The 19680-nt window shown below is 41.8% G+C and overlaps 1 protein-coding gene across 1 annotated transcript in view; it reads left to right on the top strand.

Moving 5' to 3' along the window:
- Positions 1-19680, top strand: part of LOC131239904 (uncharacterized) — a 66105-nt gene that overhangs the window by 1776 nt on the left and 44649 nt on the right. Inside the window, exon 2 of the mRNA XM_058237823.1 lies at positions 5826-5891. Coding sequence (XP_058093806.1) covers positions 5826-5891 — 66 coding nt within the window. The remainder of the gene's footprint in view (positions 1-5825; positions 5892-19680) is intronic.

The following is a 19680-nucleotide window of genomic DNA, read 5'->3' as shown; positions in this document are numbered from 1 at the left end:
AACGGCACGTGGTGTGATGCCATGTGTTGGGCTGGGGCGTCCGAGGAGGCGTCGATTTGACCTCCCAATTAACGCCGGGGCCACATGGCACGTCTATAAAAAGGGACGCCCTAGCGTCTTCCCTTTTCATTTTCGCGCCTATCTTCTCTTTTGCTTCCTCTGCTCTCCATTTTCCGTCCTCTCTGCTGGCATCTCCACAACACTTCGGTGAGCTTCTTCTCCCCTCCCCCTCCCCTTTTTTTTTTAAAATTAAAAATGTCAGGCTCTGTAAGCATTCGAGAGGGAGTTTATAGTGACAAAGGTGAAGCGAATGGCTTTTGGGCTGCCTCGAAATCTGTTTATGGCCGCGTCAGATACTGCTAAGTATATCAAAAGTGTCTCGCCTGGCTCGGGCTTGGAGAGCAAGGGCGGTGATCCTAAATATTTTTTTAGCTGCTGGAAGGCTGCTTCGCATTCTTCTGTCCAGTTTACCATCTGCCGACCTTTCAACTGCTTGAAGAAGGGGAGGCATTTATCTGTGGCTCGGGATATGAAACGGTTGAGTGCAACAACTCTTCTAGTCAGTCCGTGGATGTCTTTGATCGTCTTCGGTGAGTCCATGTCGAGCAGGGCTTGGATCTTCTCAGGATTTGCCTCGATTCCTCATTGGCTGACCAGAAAACCGAGAAACTTGCTCGAGCTTACACCGAATGCGCACTTGCTCGGGTTCAGCCTCATATGGTATTTCTGAAGGACGAGAAACATCTCCTCAAGATCGGCTATATGATCTGTCGCTTTAATGCTTTTGACGAGCATGTCGTCGATGTATACTTCTATTGTTCGCCTGATCTGGCTAGCGAACATCTTGTTGACCAACCTTTGGTAGGTTGCTCCTGCATTCTTTAACCCAAATGGCATCAATCGGTAACAATAAAGACCTTTGTCGGTAACATCACTTGGTTTTTGATTTATTAGATGGGTGCATTACAATTTGGTTATAACTTAAATAAACATCCATAAAACTAACTCGTGTCCCACAGTACTGTCGACTAACTGGTCGATCCTAGGAAGAGGGAAACTAGGAAGAGGGAAACTGTCCTTTGGGCACGCTTTATTTAGGTCGGTATAGTCTATGCAGACCCGCCACTTCTCCTTGGCCTTTTTGACTAGCACGATGTTAGCTACCCAGTCGGGGTAGTATACTTCATCGACAAACTTGGCCTTAAGGAGCTTGTTGACCTCCTCCTCGATCACTGCGTATTTCTCGGGGCCGAGGGCGCGTCGCTTTTGTTGGACCGGCTTGTCGGTTGGATTGATGTTGAGGCGATGAGTGATGACTAAAGGGTCGATCCTTGAGATGTCTTCATGAGACCATGCAAAAACGTCGGCATATCGTCGTAGCAGAGAGATCAGCTTGTCCTTCAATGGTGGTGTCAAGGACGAGCCAATTCGGACGGTTTTGGAGACGTCGGACTCGTCCAGTGGTATTTGGACAAGGTCTTCTATCGGCTGGCCTCGTTTAGGTGACTCGTTGCGGGGATCCAGGGACCCAATTCTCACTACCTCGGATGGAGCTTTTAGAGCTGTAGCGTAACATCATCGAGCGTCGTGCTAATCTCCTTTGACCACTCTGACTCCTAACTTGGTCGGGAATTTCATGGAGAGATGCTACGTTGAGACAATGGCTAGGAGAAGGCATAGTGAGGGTCGGCCGAGGATAGCGCTGTAGACAGAAGATTGGTTGATTATTAGGAAGTCGACCATAACTGTCGCTTGGCTCGGCGCATCCCCGGTAGTAAGGGAGAGTTGGATGGTTCCCTCAGGGAGGATTTGTCCACCCGAGAAACCAATCAGAGGAGTTCTCACGGGCCATAATGCGGACCGTTCGATGCTCATCTTGTCGAATGCCTGGGTGAACAACACGTCTGCGGACGACCCTATGTCGACGAGGACCCTGAAAACTTTGTGGTTCGCGATGGTGATGGTGATGACCAAGGCATCGTCATGTGGATGATAGATGCCTCAGGCGTCTTCTTCCGTGAACATTACGCCGTATTTTCCAGTTTCCTCTGCTTTGAGGGTCGAGCCAGGACTATGATCTTGGACTCAGGCCGACTAATGCTCCGTGCATGGTTTTTCTGAGCATTGTTCAAGTCGCCTCTGCCCTATGACCCTCGACGATGGTTCGGATTTCCTCTGTAGGTCAGTTATCATTCGGGCACTCTTCCGTAGTCATGGTTCTATCAGTTCCTTGGTCTACGTGCTCACCGAGGTGGCCCTCACGGATGAGCCTTTCGATTTCTTGCTTCAAGTTGTAGCAGTCACTAGTATGAAGTTGAGAGCTATTTTGTCCGAATACTTCCGAACTTGCAGGGCTTCAAGATTGAAGCGCTTAATGTAGTCCTTGAGGAGCTCTCCTTCCTTCTGGACTATGTTGTTCAGATGCACAGATGCCTTGAGCCTTTTCTTACCCCCAATAAAGTTTTTGATGAATGCCTCGCTAAGCTCAGCGAACGCGCTGATGGACCTCGACTTTAATTGTTTGAACCAAAGCCAAGCAACGTCGGGCAGGGTGAGTGAGAAGGCTCAGCACATCACGGCGTCCGAGGCGTTGTGCAATTCCATATAGGTCCGAAAAGACTATATGTTCGGTTGGGTCGACTTTGCTGGTATAAGGAACGATCTGAGGTAGGCGGAACTGGTCTGGTAGCCGAGCTTGAATTATATTGGCCACGAATGGGGATTCTGTCTCCTCTAGTCCCGATGGATTAACTAGACTGCAATCTGTTTCTGCAGATTTTGGATCTCAGTCTTCCATGGTTCTTCACTATCGGCAGTTCCTTCGGTCAGTAGTCGACTGCACCTCCTCCGATCTGTCTCATGCCATAGATCGGAAGCAGGTAGAGGGGCTGTTCCTGAGACGTGACGGAGTGGGCTCGGCCGGATCTTGATGCAAGGTCGGCTGAGGAGCGGTTCATGGGGCGGATGGCTGAGGATTGGTGAATTGTCGAACACTGCTCGACCGTTCCTCCCTCTAGTCGGGCTCCTGCATGCGCCGGGGCTGCATTTGCTCCAGCATTTCTCTCATATAATTCAGATTGGCTCTGATGTTTCCAACCTCTCTTTCCAATGTATCCCATTGCCCATTCCTTCCTCGGTTCTATTGAGCGCGCTTGGTCGAACTAGAGGTCGTCTGGGGGGCTGGTGTTCCTTAGTGGCTCCCTTGTCGCTCTGGTCGATCGGGGGCGTGCTCTGCCGCAGGCAGGGCTGTAACTGGAACCTCCTCAGGAGGGGTCTGGGCCTTCTTTTTCCCTCTAGCCATGGTAGGTGTTGCGGTGCTTCTGATAGAGCGGAAAACAACTTGTAATGTCGTTTCCCACAGACGGCGCCAAGCTGTTGATGCTGTTTCCGGCTCCCCCCCTTTACTGCTTGAATACCTGCACAGGAAGAGGACAAAGGAAACCCTGGCTAATACAAGGGATCTTTCGATGCCTAAGTCAGGCCTGGAATCTGGGTCTAAGAATGGTATTAGAGTTTTCGGGGTGAGAACGTGTGTACCTTTCATCGTTGGGCGTCTCCTATTTATAGAGGAGATGTGATCCCGCGGTTACGGGATCCTTCCTTGGAGGGGATTGATCATCATCCGGAAAGATTCCGAGATCTTCGATCTCCTGGATTTTCGGGATTGGAGGTTATATTCCGAGGATCTCGGAAGGTGGATCTTCAATATCGAGCTAAGTTTCTAGCTCGGTTCTGGCTTGGCTTTGACGGCGAATATCCAACGGAGCTTGGCTTGGAAGGGTCGAAATTCACATCCCGATTGTCAACCGACTATGTAGTGTTGGTATATCCGTATGGTTCATGTTGGCCGATGCATGCGCTGGCCATGTTGTGGCCGACTGAGAATGGCCGGCCCTTAACCAACTATTTAAGTAGGACATGGTTGATCTGTAATCAACTTATTGCTGACCGATTGCTAGCCGATGGCCGACCGAGAGGGTAGGTTGGCTTTGGGTTGTATTAAGGTCTAGTCGGCCCATACGTGATCTACAACCGACCTAGGGATTGGGTCGGCATTAAATGACCCCTGATGGGCTCTTTGAGTGTCCTTGAAGGTGCATCAACCTCCTTGGAGGTCTCGCCTTTTGGCTCGGGACATGTGGGCTTCGGTCAGGCTTGACGCCTAGTGAGTCCGGGCCATGTTAGTAGAATTGGTCCATTCCATAAGCCGACTTATCGACTTAGATTTTCTCCCCAATAAATGCTTCATCATAAGCTCGGTCCAGACGCAATCCGACTAAACTCCGATCTACTCCTCGGCCTTCTTGAGTTGGCACATGGAGTCGGGGGCTCACTGTTGGGGAGAAAATCTAAGTGTCGGCTTATGGAATAGACCAATTCTACTGACATGGCCTGGACTCACTAGGCACCGAGCCTGACCGAGGCCCACATGTCCCGAGCCAAAAGGAGAGACCTCCAAGGAGGTCGATGCACCTTCAAGGACACTCAAAGAGCCCATCGGGATCATTTAATATACTTTTGATGCTATTTCAAATCCATGATTTGTGATGGAGATTTGCTAGCAAGGTTCATCCCTGGAGGCTTCCCCATTTTGCTTGCTCCTTATGCCTTTCCATGTGATAATCCGGACAATTCATCTACAAGTTCCCACTGTAGATGGTCTGCATGGAAAATTTTTAACTGATTTTAGATTCTAGTCCAATGCAATCTGAATCACTATAATAGATGCATTTACTGGAATGGAAATCACAAAACCATTTACAATGTCTCAAAGAAGAATATCAAAGAAGTAAAAAAAGAAACCTCTACCTCTTACAAAAACCTTTTATAGAGCCTAAAAGCACATCTGAGAATCCTATTAAATCTTTAACTTAGATTTTCCAACTCTAAGATTGGTTCAAAATCAATCTACCCTATCCAAGATAGGATGTTAAGCAGCAAAAGTTAGATTTTCTTGAGGGGAGTTTGGTAATGTTCCCACCAAAGAATTCAGCCCTAGAAATCAGCAGCAAGCACTCCACAAATTCAACACATGTTAGGCCCATTGGTGGGTCTTGGGTTACAGCATTCCCCTCAGGCTGGAAAGAACCTGATTTTTGATGAGTTTGATACTTCAAAGAAGTAATAGAGGTTCTAATGCTATCTTTTCAATCTATTGCTTGTGATCCACGTTCATTTAGAATGGGGCTCCTTTTTTTTTTTCCCCCTTCATTTTGCCTTGTACAACTCATGTAACTCCACTTTATGCATTAGATAACTCATCGTAGTACTTGAACAAATCAACCATGTCGAACATTAGCAAGTTATCTAAGTTGTCTAGCAAGTTGATCTGATAGGCGTTGTTAGTTGTTCATTTCAAATTGCAGCTTAATCAACACTCCACAATTTGTGAACATGTATATTTTTCTTTTAGATGCTAAAAGAGTAGGTCTGCATAAAACACGCACAAAAATGCAATTGCTTTACTTACGGTTAAGAACTGATATTTTAACTTATTTTGTTGTGTTGATTATGATTGGAGATGATTTTTAAATATGCTAATTCAAACCAAAGTCATGTTTCTTACTTGGGCTGTGGATAGTACTTCACTATCCGTTCAATGAGGAAAATACACCATTCACTTTTGCACAGATTGCATGTCTATTGCTTGATCTGCTGCTACCTGGTGGAGTTACATATATCAAAATGTCTACCCATGAGTGTGAACCACCTTGAACCTAAGCAAATTGCTCATGTTGTGGTTTTAGTGTGTTTGTTTCCATAAGTGGAAGCAGTATTGATTATAATCGCGGTCTCACTGACACATCGTTAATTTGATTTTGCAGCATCATGGGCAAACGGATCCAGGAGTAATTGTGAATACACTTGTGCACTACGGCATACCTTCTGAAGTTGGTAGCTTCAAAACTTGGGAAATTTTGCATCCACTGGCCATTTTGAATTCTGTTATTTAAAATGTTTTCAGGCTCCTCCCTGTGGACTCTGCAATAGCCATTTCTTTCATTGTCAGAAACTAATGCTTTAATGTTTCAGTAATTTCAAGGTGTGATCATGGGATTTAGGTTGCTTGCATCCATATGAATAGTGTTTCAATCCCACTGAAATATCAATAAATTGCTCAATATTCATGTGCACTGAATTTTATTTGACACTCAATTCTTTATAAAACACAACTTCCACCTCTGAAGTGCTAATTTGCTTTTTTGGCAATATTATTATTAGTATTATTATTATTATTATTTTTTGAACATTGCAAAACATTTAATTAGAAAAAAAGGCAGCAACTGGAATATACAACAGAGCATTATACAAAACCAAAATATAATCAATTATAACTCAGCCCAACAATCTGGGAAATAGTCTATAGCCTTTGATGCCTTTGCCGACTCGATCCCATGCAATTTAGTCCTTTCAAGTCCTCCTTCGCTTGCCCCTCCCAATTCCTAAAGCACTGATTATTTCTTTCTAGTCACAAGAACCAAATCCCTGCAAGAACACTTAGCTGCCAGACTTTTAACCCTGCTCTACTTGAGACACCAACATGCCACATCAAATATAATTGCCCAATAGATTTTGGCCACACCCACGCTATTCCAAAGGGCTTTAGAAAGTTTTCCCACATTTGCCGCGTAGAGACGCAATGAATAAATAAGTGATCCACCGAATCCTCATCATGAAGGCATATAAGGCATAGATTGGGTAGAATCAACTTTCCTTTGCATAGATTGTCAACCGTGAGCACCTTATTACAACCCACCTGCCATGCCAAAGTGGCCACCTTTGGGGGCGCCTTGTAACGCAGAACAAAAGCAAATGGACTAACCCCATCATTGGAGGCCTCTCCAATAAGCATCTTGAAAAAAGATTTTACATAAAATTTTCCCGACTTGTCATTTAACCCTACCCCATCTTGTTCAGTTCTGATTGCACCGACCTCACCTTAGAGAGAAGCTTTATCAAATTAACCAACTCAAACTCTGCATCATCTAGATTTCTTTAACACGGCAGAGCTCATATCACTTCCTCACCTTGAAAAGAAAAACAACTTGCAAGCACTAAACCCTTCCACCTTGATAACCTTGCCAGCCTAGGAAACACATCATCCAATTTCTGTTCCCCCATCGATACATCATCACAAAACCTAAACTTCAACCCATTGCCTAAGGAGAACTCTACCCCTTCCAAAACCGTACTCTTGATCAAATTAACCACTTTCTATTGGCAAGAAGACCTATCATCCAATTTCTGCTCCCCCACTGATGCATCATCACAAAACCTTAACTTCAAACCATTGACTAAGGAGAACTCTACCCCTTCCAAAACCTTACTCCTGATCAAATTAACCACTTTCCATTGGCAAGAAGACCTATATATTGACGAGGCAACCCCCCCCCCCTCACGCATTGAACTCATACTTCTTAGTCAACACCTCCCTCCATAAACTCCCCTCCTCTAGTTCAAACCAACACGCCCATTTACCTACCAAGGTTACATTTACTACCTCCAAACTTCTTAACTCGACACCTCCTTGATCCCATGGCATGCATACTTCCTCCCACCTCATAAGATGAAACTTCTTTTCTTCTACTCCCTTCCAAAAGAAATCCCGTTTGATTCTTTCCAACTTAGTCAACACCGATTTAGGGCATTTAAAGAGTGATATGAAGTAGATCGGAAGATTCAACATTGCCGCCTTGATTAGGGTTGTCCTCCCCCATAAAGATAAGTATCTTCCTCTCCAATGAGATAACTTCTTTTTGAATCTTTCTACAACTTTATCCTAAAGATGTTTGGGTGGCTTACCTATACATAAAGGGAGCCCCAGGTAAGAAGATGGAAAGGAACCTTCCCTACACCCAAATAGACTCACAAAAAAAGTCAATTCTTCCTTTGAAATGCCTACCCCCAATATCTCCCTTTTATCGATATTAATCTTTTGGCTAGATACCACTTCAAAACAAATCACAATCATGTGAAGATTTTCTACTAGCTCCTCATCGGCTTCGCAAAGCAACAACGTATCATCTGCATACCGTAAATGAGTCATTTGAAAATCCAAATTATCTATTCTGAATCCCCTCACTAAATTCTCCTCTGCTTGCTTATCAATTATCGTACTAAAGGCTTCCATCACTATCACAAACAAGTACGGAGATAAGGGATCCCCTTATCACAAACCTCTTGGCTATGAGAAGAAGCCATTCGATGACCCATTAACCAGAATCAAGAACTTCGCTGATGCCACATGTCCGGATCCACGCCCGCTATCTACCGCCACACCTCATTCGGCCTAACATATATTCCAAGAAGCTCCAATCAATGTGATCTTATGCTATCTCAACATCCAATTTACCTACCACTCATTTCGTACCACTTCTATTACATGCATCGATAAATTCATGTGCCACCAAAGCACCATCTACAATTTGTCTTCCTGCCACAAGGGCCCCTAGAGACTTTGAGATGACACCACCAAGTTCCGCTTTAAATCTTGATGCCAGAAGCTTGGTCAAAATTTTATATGGGCCTCTTAAAAGGCTAATCGGCCTATAATTTTTTAAGCTTTCCAACACCTTACTTTTTTGGGATCAGTGCAATAAATGTTGCATCTAACTCCGGTGGCAAAGAACTTGTTACATAAAAATTGTTAATAAAACTCATTACCTCGTGTTTAACCAGCTTCTAAAATTTCTGATAGAATAAAATCAAAAGGCCATCTGACCCGCGAGCTTTATCACCCCCCAACTCTACAATAGCATTTCTAATTTCTTCTTCGGCAAATTCTCTCTTAAGAGATTCTACCACCTCTGATAAGATCAAATCAAAATGCAAATTATCAATCTTCGGCCGAACCCATTCTTCCCTTGTGAGGAGCTTCTTAGAAAAGTTAACGATTGTGGCACATCCTTTAGTCTTTCCTTCGAATCTCTCGTCCTCCACTATGATCGATTTGATCTTATTTACTCTCGCTCTTGCACTAGCCATAACATGGAAAGATTTTGTGTTTCTGTCACCCTCTTTTAGCTATAGGTCCCTTGACTGTTGTCTCCATTTTATTTCTTCCTCATTCTTGCATTGTACGTAGCAGAATGAATTTCCCTTCAAGCCTTTTCCTTTTCCGACAACTCACCCCTTTCTTCCTTAATGTCCAATTCTTGAATCTCGTTTAAAATATTCAATGTTTCCTCTTCATGGCTGCTAAGTACTTTTTTCCACCCATTTATCTTATTCTTTAGAAGCTTCAGTTTCTGACAGGGATTATAGCCTGTTCCCCCTTGGTCCGGAAATAACAACCACCATTCCTTTACCATTTTGAGAATCCCTCCACCTCTAACCATGAAAGCTCAAATCTAAACGGCCTTGGGCCCCAATCCTTCTTGTTCAACTTTAGTAATATCGGGCAGTGATCAGATATAGGCCTTGTAGTGTTTGTAATACCGATACTATTGGCTGGTATTGTCACAACCCTAAATCTAGTGTTGGTAATCCATGATTACTATACACCAAATTTTGGTTGACAGTCTCTGTAGAACTCCGATTTTGGGACTTCCAACTACAAAAAAATATATACACTGATATCTACAAAACAAAAAGGACAACTGGAGTCTGTAGCCTCTATTCCTGCAGCTCCCTACTCTCGCCTGTAAAAAAAAATAGAAAGAAAAGCTTGAGCTACTAAGCCCAGTGAGTGCGTGTGTGCAGTGAAAATGCATGTTTCATGTCATGCTCATATAATGCACAGGCTTTCTGCATCGATAACAATAAAATAAAGATACAATGCATTATGCCACTTTTTATGTTCCAAATCATTTTTATATACAGAGGTGGGACTTCTACCTGCTTGTAACATACATACTTTTTCAACGTTTTCACAACTTTCCACATTTCCCAATTGGATCACCAAGGTCTGAAACAGAGGTGGGACTCGCATATGATTGCTACCCACTTGTATAGACTTTTCCACCGTGGTCAACTACAGAGGTGGGACTACATAGTTCACGAGCCGAACTAGTCTAACCCACTTGTGTTGAACCTCACTATCTGCGTAACAGCGAGAAGTCATAAGTCGCCTGACAAAATGATAGCAGACAATTTACGAGCTCATCATAGACAACCTATCTTTGCTTGCCCATAAGCAGGTCAGGTCAAACCTCTTAACCAATCGACACGGGTCGGTGGGAGTCGCTACTTCCTTTGGTATTTCGGCATTCCAGTGCTCTGTTCTTCCACCCGGTCTAGGCATTAGTTGCTCCAAATGGTACTAATCGGGGTTTAGGGACTTTCACCCACGGACCTTCTAATCATGTCCTCTTGAATTACACATTTTTGGTGTGGTGTCCAACTCAAGTCATAACAAAGTATGTTTCATCGTATTTACAATCACCGTATGCATGAGTCCACACACAAGCACAACATATCACGTTTTTCAAGACAAGCAAAGGATGACCTTCCTCATGTGGTCTCCTCATGAATTTTAAGTTTCTCACAGGGGTCTTATGTAATGCATCTTGTATCTAGACGGTTCACATACTAATCATAAACACATCGTCTGTCGCAACACAACCCACTATGATTACCATACCATGATATGAAGCATTCACTTTCAATCATACAATGATACAACAACTATGAACCATGCATATGATATGCACATGACTTGGCCAATCTAAATCCAATCCGGAATTCATTCTGCTATAAGACTTCATGCCACAAGCATGCTTTTTCTCAAGAATTAACTACATCAAAAGGAGGAAGTATAATTCTTTTAAACGTTTTGTTAAACAGGTAGTGGGAGGACTTTGTAAGGGACAACGAGAAATCGATGGCAATACGTATGAATTTAAACAAAACTAACTCATCTCTATCAAACCTTCAGAAAATCCAGCAATAACCTAACCCTAAATGAAAATTCAGCAATCACCTAACCCTAAATCAGAAAATCCAGCAATAACCTAACCCTGAAGCAGAAAATTCAACAATCACCTAACCCTAAATGAAAATCCAGCAATCACTTTACCCTAAATCAGAAAATCCAGCAATAACCTAACTCTAAAGCAGAAAATTCAGCAATAGGGTTTTCAAGGAAGCCCCAACGCAAATATATGCGTGCTCCTAATCGATGCACTCACCTGTAACTAGCAGAGGATTGGCTCTCAATCTCAGCTTCTATTTCCTCTTATTCTTCTTCTTCAGCTCAACTTCACACTCAACAAGAAAGAGAGTGCTGGAAATGAGATTGTGAACGAGGTTTGTTTATGTTTATGGACTAAAAACTTGTTTTAAAATTAGTTTTTTGTCTAAAAAGAAGGTTTGGGAGCTGTTTTGTGATGTTTTTAAGAAATGTAAGCTTATGGTAACCATATAACAATGTTATTTAAGTAATTTGATCTAATGTATTCCAAGGATTTTAAAAACATCGAGGTCATTTGAGTTATTTTTATCAAAATATACATGTGCATATCTATTCATAACTTACAATCCGGGTGTCCTATTGATGCCGTTTTCGCCATTAACTCCGTAACTCGATTACGGTCACAACGGTTAGGCTCTCGGACCTAACGGATTTTGAAAACTTGATGGTGGGGCTCCGCCAGATAAAATAAGGACATAAGTGTCATTTCTCAGATTGTTTAATTTTAGGTCCATATCTTAAACTTCGGACATCGGGTTGAAATACAGCTTGCAGCTTGATAATAGAACAACATTATGATCAAGTCAAAACATTTTTGGGGCCAATGGACCTACAACCAACGGCTATCCAGTGTACAAACCAGATTTCGGGGCCTCGGGTCTTACAACTCTCCCCTTCTAAAAAAATTTCGTCCTCGAAATTTCAAAACATATCCATAACAGTACAATACAACAATAGCGATATCATACTTATACGTACCTAGGAATCAAATAGATGAGGGTAACGATTGCGTATCTCTGCTTCCCGTTCCCAGGTTGCTTCTTCTACAGAATGATAACCCCATTGGACTTAACTAAGGGAATGACTTTAGTACGAAGAACTTGTTCTTTTCTATCCACGATACAAATTGGCTGCTCGATATAGGATGCATCTTTCCGAACTGCAAAGGATTGCTAGTCAATAACAGGTGCTATTATCTTCGGATCACATTTACGGAGCATCGAGACATGAAAAACATTATGAACTCCAGATAATTGGGGTGGCAAAGGGAGACGATAAGCTACGGTGCGAACTCGTTCAATAATATCAAAGGGCCCTATAAACCTCGGGGCTAACTTTCCCTTAACACCAAATCGTACTACACCTTTCATTGGTGAAACTCGGAGATATACACGGTCTCCCTCAACAAACTCTAAGGGTCTATGCTGGCGATCTGCAAAACTCTTCTACTGACTTTGAGTTGTAAGCATACGTTGTCGAATAAGATCAATCTTTTCAGACGTTTTCCGGACAACATCAGGACCTAAAAGACATCGCTCACCAATCTCAGTCCAACAACTTGGGGACCTACAAGGTCTACCATATAACGCCTCATAGGGTGCCATGTAAATAGTAGCCTGAAAACTATATTATACGCAAATTCTGCTAATGGCAAGTGGTCGTCCCAACTACCAGAGAAATCTAATGCACATGATCTGAGCATGTCCTCGAGAATCTGGTTAACTCCTTCGGACTGCCCATCTGTTTGTGGATGATATGCTGTGCTAAATCTTAAAGTCGTCCCCATTCCTTTTGGAAAACTCTTCCAAAACTTTGATGTAAACTTCGGATCTCGGTCAGATACAATCGAAACAGGTACACCATGTAATCTAACAATTTCTTTTATAAACAAAGTTGCGAGCCGTTCTTTAGACCAAGAAATACAAATAGGAAGAAAGTGGGCTGTCTTTGTCAAACGGTCTACAATAACCCATATAGCATCATGTCGACGTAAGGTTTTTGGTAAACCCACAATGAAATCCATAGTTACATGTTCCCACTTCCATACTGGTATCTCCAAAGGTTGCAATTCCCCTGTAGGCTTTTGGTGCTCTACCTTTACTCGTTTGCAAACGTCACACTCTGACACATGCCTAGCAACTTCACGTTTCATTCCAGTCCACCAAAATTGCATTTTCATGTCCTTATACATCTTCGTAGATCCTGGGTGGATAGTAAACTGAATGCAATGTGCCTAATCCATAAGGGCCTTCTTCAATTCTAAGATATCTGGAACATATAATCTGCCTTGAAACTGAAGTCCACCATCCAAACCTATCTGCCACTCCGGTTGACTTTTCCTTATTATCACATCCTTACAAAACAACGCCCATTAATCAAACTGTTGGGCTTCTATTACTTGGGATGTCAAAGAGGACTGAATCGTCAAGTTTGCTAATTGTACAACTGAGGACTATAGAGTCATCTCAAAATCAAATTCAACTATATCTTTTACCATTTTTCACTCTCGCATCATCAATTGTGCCACTTGGGCCTGTGGCTGACGACTTAAAGCATCCGCCACACATTAGCTTTTCCTGGGTGGTACTAAAGATCAAAATCATAGTCTTTCATCAATTCCATCCAACGTCTCTGCCTCATATTCAACTCGGCTTGGGAAAAGAGGTATTTCAGGCTCTTATGATCCGAAAAGAGTTCGAATCTAACCCCATATAAGTAATGCCTCCATACTTTGAGGGTAAAAACTACCGCTGCTAACTCTAGGTCGTGTGCGGGATAATTCTACTCATGAGGCCTAAGTTGGCGATATGCATATGCCCTGTTGCATTAGGACACACCCCAAACCTATAAGCGAGGCATCTATATAAACAATGAATCCCTCACTCCCAGATGGAAGAGTGAGAATCGGTGTCGTCGTAAGACGAGTTTTTAGTTCTGCGAATGCCCGCTCACAGGCTCCACTCCAAACAAACATTGCATCCTTTCGAGTCAATCGAGTCAGTGGGGTAGCTATACGAGAAAATCCTTTAACAAAACGTCTGTAATACCCTGCTAGACCTAAGAAACTCCGAATCTCAGTTGCATTCTTCGGCTGTTTCCATTGCAAAACTGCTTCAACCTTAGCTGGATCAACTGAAACTCCGTTCTTCGAAACTGTGTGCCCCAATAATTTTATTTCTTCCCGCCAAAACTCACATTTTTCCAGTTTAGCATATAGATAGTGGGCACGAAGGGTTTGCAATGTCATCTCTAAGTGACACTCATGATCTTCCCTTGTCTTTGAATATATTAAAATATCATCAATAAAAACAATAATAAACTGGTCCAAATAAGGACGAAATACCTCATTCATCAACTGCATAAATACTGCAGGTGCATTAGTCAGACCAAATGACATGACTTTGAATTCAAATTGTCTATAACGAGTCACAAAAGCTGTCTTCGGGATATCCTCCTCCCGAACCCGAATCTGATGATACCCAGACCGTAAATCTATCTTCGAGAAATACTACGCACCGCTCAACTGATTGAATAAATCATCTATTCTTGGGAGCGGATACTTGTTTCTAATCATAACCTTATTAAGTCTTCAATAATCGACACACAACCGTAAAGAACCATCATTCTTCTTTATATAAAGCACAGGCGCTCCCCAAGGTGAAGTACTCAGGGCGAATAAACTCCAAATGACGTAATTCATTTATCTGTCTTTGCAACTCATGCAACTCTAACGGTGCCACATGATAAGGGGCTTTGGATATAGGGGTAGTGCTAAGGATAAGATCTATTCGAAATTCTGTACGTCTAACGGGTGGCAAACCTGGAATTTCCTGAAAAAATCTGGAAAATCACGTACTACCAGCAACTGTTCAATACATACCTCTTTGGACTCTTTATGAATACAAGACATCAAAGTCTCTATAAACTTATCTTTAGAATCAGCCACAAACTAAAATTGATGCTGGTCAGGTATAGAAAAGGTGATTGTCTTAGCTATACAGTCCAACACTGCATGGTACTTGGATAACCAGTCCATTCCCAAAATCACATCATACTCTAACAACACCAAAAAATAACAATTGATTGGAAGGGCATACTCTTCTATGTAAACAAGACAGTCCTGACATATAGAACTCAACGCCATTCTTTTCCCTGAAGGAGTAAAGAGCTCTAATCCCTTGGTCATCAATGTTCTCGGCAATTCCAACGACTGACAAAAACTATCTGTTATAAATGAATGTGATGCGCCAGAATAAAAAAGGACACTTGCAAAAAGGGATGATACTACAAGTATACCTTCCATGACTCCTCCCTTAGTCTGAGAATCTCTCTTCTGGATTGCATAAACACGAGGTTGCGTCTGAAGGGGTAAGGGTTGTCTACTTTGCTGTCACTATGACTGCTGTTGAGACTATTGTTGTTGGGGCCTATACTGTGTCCTATATGGTGGCCTTTGCTGCTGGGGCTGTTGATGTCTAGGTGGTTGATATGGCTGTTGTTTCTGCGGATTGGGACAATCCTTTTTACGGTGCCCTACACCACCACAATTATAACAGGCTCCGAAAAACTGTCGCTGAGGAACAGACGGTGATACTGGGGGTCTGACATCAGGTCTGGCTAAAAACTGTTGTTGAGGAACAGACGGTGATACTGGGGGTCTTACATCAGATCTGGTTGCATTATCATATCTAACTGTAGGCCTCTTTGGGGATGAAAAGGGCTGAAAACTAATCATTCTCTGAAATAAATCTCCTCTTCCTTTGCTAATTAGAAGTAGATAGATGCGTACTTTGTTGTTGGTTCCAATCAGACTCAAAAATCTGTGCCTTCGCTACTACTCCCTCAAGAGTTGACAACTTAAACCCTCTAACTAGAGATCGCAAACTAGGATGCAAACCATCTTCAAATTTCCTCGCCTTCAAATCACCATTGGCTACTAAATGTGGAGCAAAACGAGATAATTCTATAAAACGAGCCTCATAGTCAGCAACAGACATCTCACCCTGAACCAAAGAATCAAATTCATGTGCTTTCTGATGACGAACAGCTATGGGGAAAAACTTACGATCGAACTGGTCTTCAAATGCTTCCCATGTCCACACAAATTTTGGATCTATTGAACGAATAACTGACTTCCACCATTGTTCTACCTCTCCTTGCAATTGATAAGTCGCTAAGGTAACACATTGCTTGGAAGTACAACCCATAACTTGAAAAAGTTTCTCTATTTTTGACTTCCATAACTCGGCTGCCATAGGATCTGGATTGCCAGAAAAACAAGGTGGATCTAGACGTATAAAATCCATAAAAAGAGCACTGGCCCGCTCCTGCGTTGATGTCTCAGGAGTATAACTAGATCGCTGCTTTTGATTAGCCGTTATAGTTGACATAGTCTGCAACAGTTGTTGAAGTTGTGTTGCAGGAACAGGTATAATTAGATCTGGAACAGATTTCGACGTAGATTTTGACTTAGACTTGAGTTGCACTAGAGGAGTCTGAACAGATTTTGACGTAGATTTTGACTTAGACTTGGGTTGCACTGGGGGAGTCTGAACAGGATTCTTTCTAGGCGGCATCCTATAGATAAAACACCGAATTAGCTTAAAAAGAACAAGTAAACCTATACAATATACACATTAGTAAATAACCATACAACTCCTTTACTTCGCAAAACATGAACCTAACAACTCTAACGCAACAACATATAGTAAATACATTATATGATTTATGCTGATATTTTCCAGATCATGCTCTGATACCATTTTCTGTCACGACCCTAAATCTAGTGTTGGTAATCCATGATTACTATACACCAAATTTTGGTTGACAGCCTCCGTAGAATTCCGATTTTGGGACTTCCAACTATCACATCCTAAGTCCCATAAGCGGGGCTCTACAAGGAGGATTTCTGAAAGTAAAGACGACAAACACATATCATTTCTCAAAATTTCATCATATTCAACATATATTACTGTGTACAATTGAGCACATCAAGGCAAAACTAAAGCATAAAACATGTCATGTTTACTATACTTGATGTACATATTCAGGGTATTACAAAAAAATATATACACTGATATGTACAAAACAAAAAAGACAACTGGAGTCTGTAGCCTCTACTCTTGCAGCTCCCAACTCTTGCCTGTAAAAAAAAATAAAGAAAAGAAAGCTTGAGCTACTAAGCCCAGTGAGTGCGTGTGTGCAGTGAAAATGCATGTTTCATGTCATGCTCATATAATGCACAGGAATGCACAGGCTTTCTGGATCGATAACAATAAAATAAAGATATAATGCATTATACCACTTTTTTATGTTCCAAATCATTTTCATATACAGAGGTGAGACTTCTACCCACTTGTAACATACATACTCTTTCAATGTTTCCACAACTTTCCACATTTCCCAATTGGATCACCAAGGTCTGAAACAGAGGTGGGACTCGCATATGATTGCTACCCACTTGTATAGACTTTTCCACCGTGGTGAACTACAGAGGTGGGACTACCAAGTTTCTCACAGGGGTCTCATGTAATGCATCCTGTATCTAGACGGTTCACATACTAATCAGAGACACATCGTCTGTCGCAACACAACCCACTATGATCACCATACCATGATATGAAGCATTAACTCTCAATCATACAATGATACAACAACTATGAACCATGCATATGATATGTACATGACTTAGCCAATCTAAATCCAATCCGGAATTCATTCCGCTATAAGACTTCATGCCACAAGCGTGCTTTTTCTCAAGAATTAACTACATCAAAAGGAGGAAGGATAATTCTTTTAAACGTTTTGTCAAACAGGTAGTGGGCAGACTTTGTAAGGGACAACGAGAAATCGATGGCAATACGTATGAATTTAAACAAAACTAACTCATCTCTATCCAACCTTCAGAAAATCCAGCAATAACCTAATCCTAAATGAAAATTCAGCAATTACCTAACCCTAAATCAGAAAATCCAGCAATAACCTAACCCTAAAGCAGAAAATTCAGCAATCACCTAACCCTAAATGAAAATCCAGCAATCAATTAACCCTAAATCAGAAAATTCAGCAATAACCTAACCCTAAAGCAGAAAATTCAGCAATAGGGTTTTCAAGGAAGCCCCAACGCACATATATGCGTGCTCCTAATCGATGCACTCACCTGTAACTAGCAGAGGATTGACTCTCAACCTTAGCTTCTATTTCCTCTAATTCTTCTTCTTCTGCTCAACTTCACACTCAACAAGAAAGAGAGTGCTGGAAATGAGATTGTGAAAGAGGTTTGACTTGAAACTTGTTTTAAACTTAGTTTTTTGTCTAAAAAGAAGGTTTGGGAGGTGTTTTGTGATGTTTTTAAGAAGTGTAAGCTTATGGTAACCATATAACAATGTTATTTAAGTAATTTGAACTAACGTATTCCAAGAATTTTAAAAACATTGAGGTCATTTGAGTTATTTTTATCAAAATATACATGTGCATATCTATTCATAACTTACAATCCGGGTGTCCTATTGACATGCCGTTTTCGCCAGTAATTCCGGAACTTGACTACGGTCACAACGGTTAGGCTCTCGGACCTAACGGATTTTGAAAACTCGATAGTGGGGCTCCGCCAGATAAAATAAGGACATAAGTGTCATTTCTCAGATTGTTTAATTTTAAGTCTGTATCTTAAAATTCGGACATCGGGTTGAAATACAGCTTGCGGCTCGATAATAGAACAACATTATGATCAAGTCAAAACATTCTCGAGGCCAATGGACCTACAGCCAACAGCTATCCAGTGTACAAACCAGATTTCGGGGCCTTGGGTCTTACAAGTATTATCTTTATCACTAGCCAACGACATGAAACCCGTTGGAAATCCCTCAGAAAAAAAAATCAGATTTCTATGTATCGTGCGATATATTGCACAATATTGCATGCTTTTTTTTTTTTTTTTTTGCAATCTCACAAATATTATTAGTACTATCTTGTTTTATCTACGAATTTATCCTAGACTCACAGATCTACTATAGATTTTGTCACAGACTCATGAGTCTATTGTAGCCAACAACCATTCAATGATAAAAGGGCAGACGATGTTGGACTTGCATAATTACTAAAAAAAAGAAAAGAAGAAAAAATAGGAAAAAGCTTTCAATCAAGAGGATTTGGATACCTATAGAAGAAGATTGCGTGATCAAAAGTAGAATTTGGTGGGCCACTCGATCGATCCACAACGGTGTGCCATAAGTTCCACAAAATCTCTCATTCCCTTTTTTTTTTTTTTTTTCTTTGAATAGAACTCAGATTCAAATTCCAAAGGAGATTTCGACAAGGAATCTACAAAAACCCTTGAAGATTTGAGTTTGATTGAGGGATTTTAGGGATTCGTCGAGAGATTTTAGGTTTCTGGTCCTCCTGAAACCCTTTTCTGTTTTGAAAATGGCTTTGAAAGCCTTTTACGGACGTGGGTTGCATCGCGTTAGCTCGAGACGGACGGTCTTGTCACGGGCTTTGTGGGGTCCACCTTGATGTATATATTTTATACAATCCGTCCATTCATTTTGTAAGATCATTTTAGGGCATGAGTCCAAAAACGAGACATTTTAAGGCTAAAGTGGACCGCACCACAGGAAGTAGTGGAAATTGTACGCTTACCATTGATAACTTTTCGGTAGGGACATAAGTTTTGGATCAAGCTGATATTTATTTTTTTCCTTCATTCAGGTCTATGTGACCTTATGAACATGTTGGATGGCCAAATAAACGTCACAATGGGCCCTATG

This window comes from Magnolia sinica, chromosome 3 (assembly GCF_029962835.1).
Source record: "Magnolia sinica isolate HGM2019 chromosome 3, MsV1, whole genome shotgun sequence".
Classification (NCBI taxonomy): Eukaryota; Viridiplantae; Streptophyta; class Magnoliopsida; order Magnoliales; family Magnoliaceae; genus Magnolia; species Magnolia sinica.
This window is presented reverse-complemented; position numbering and strand designations above follow the sequence as displayed.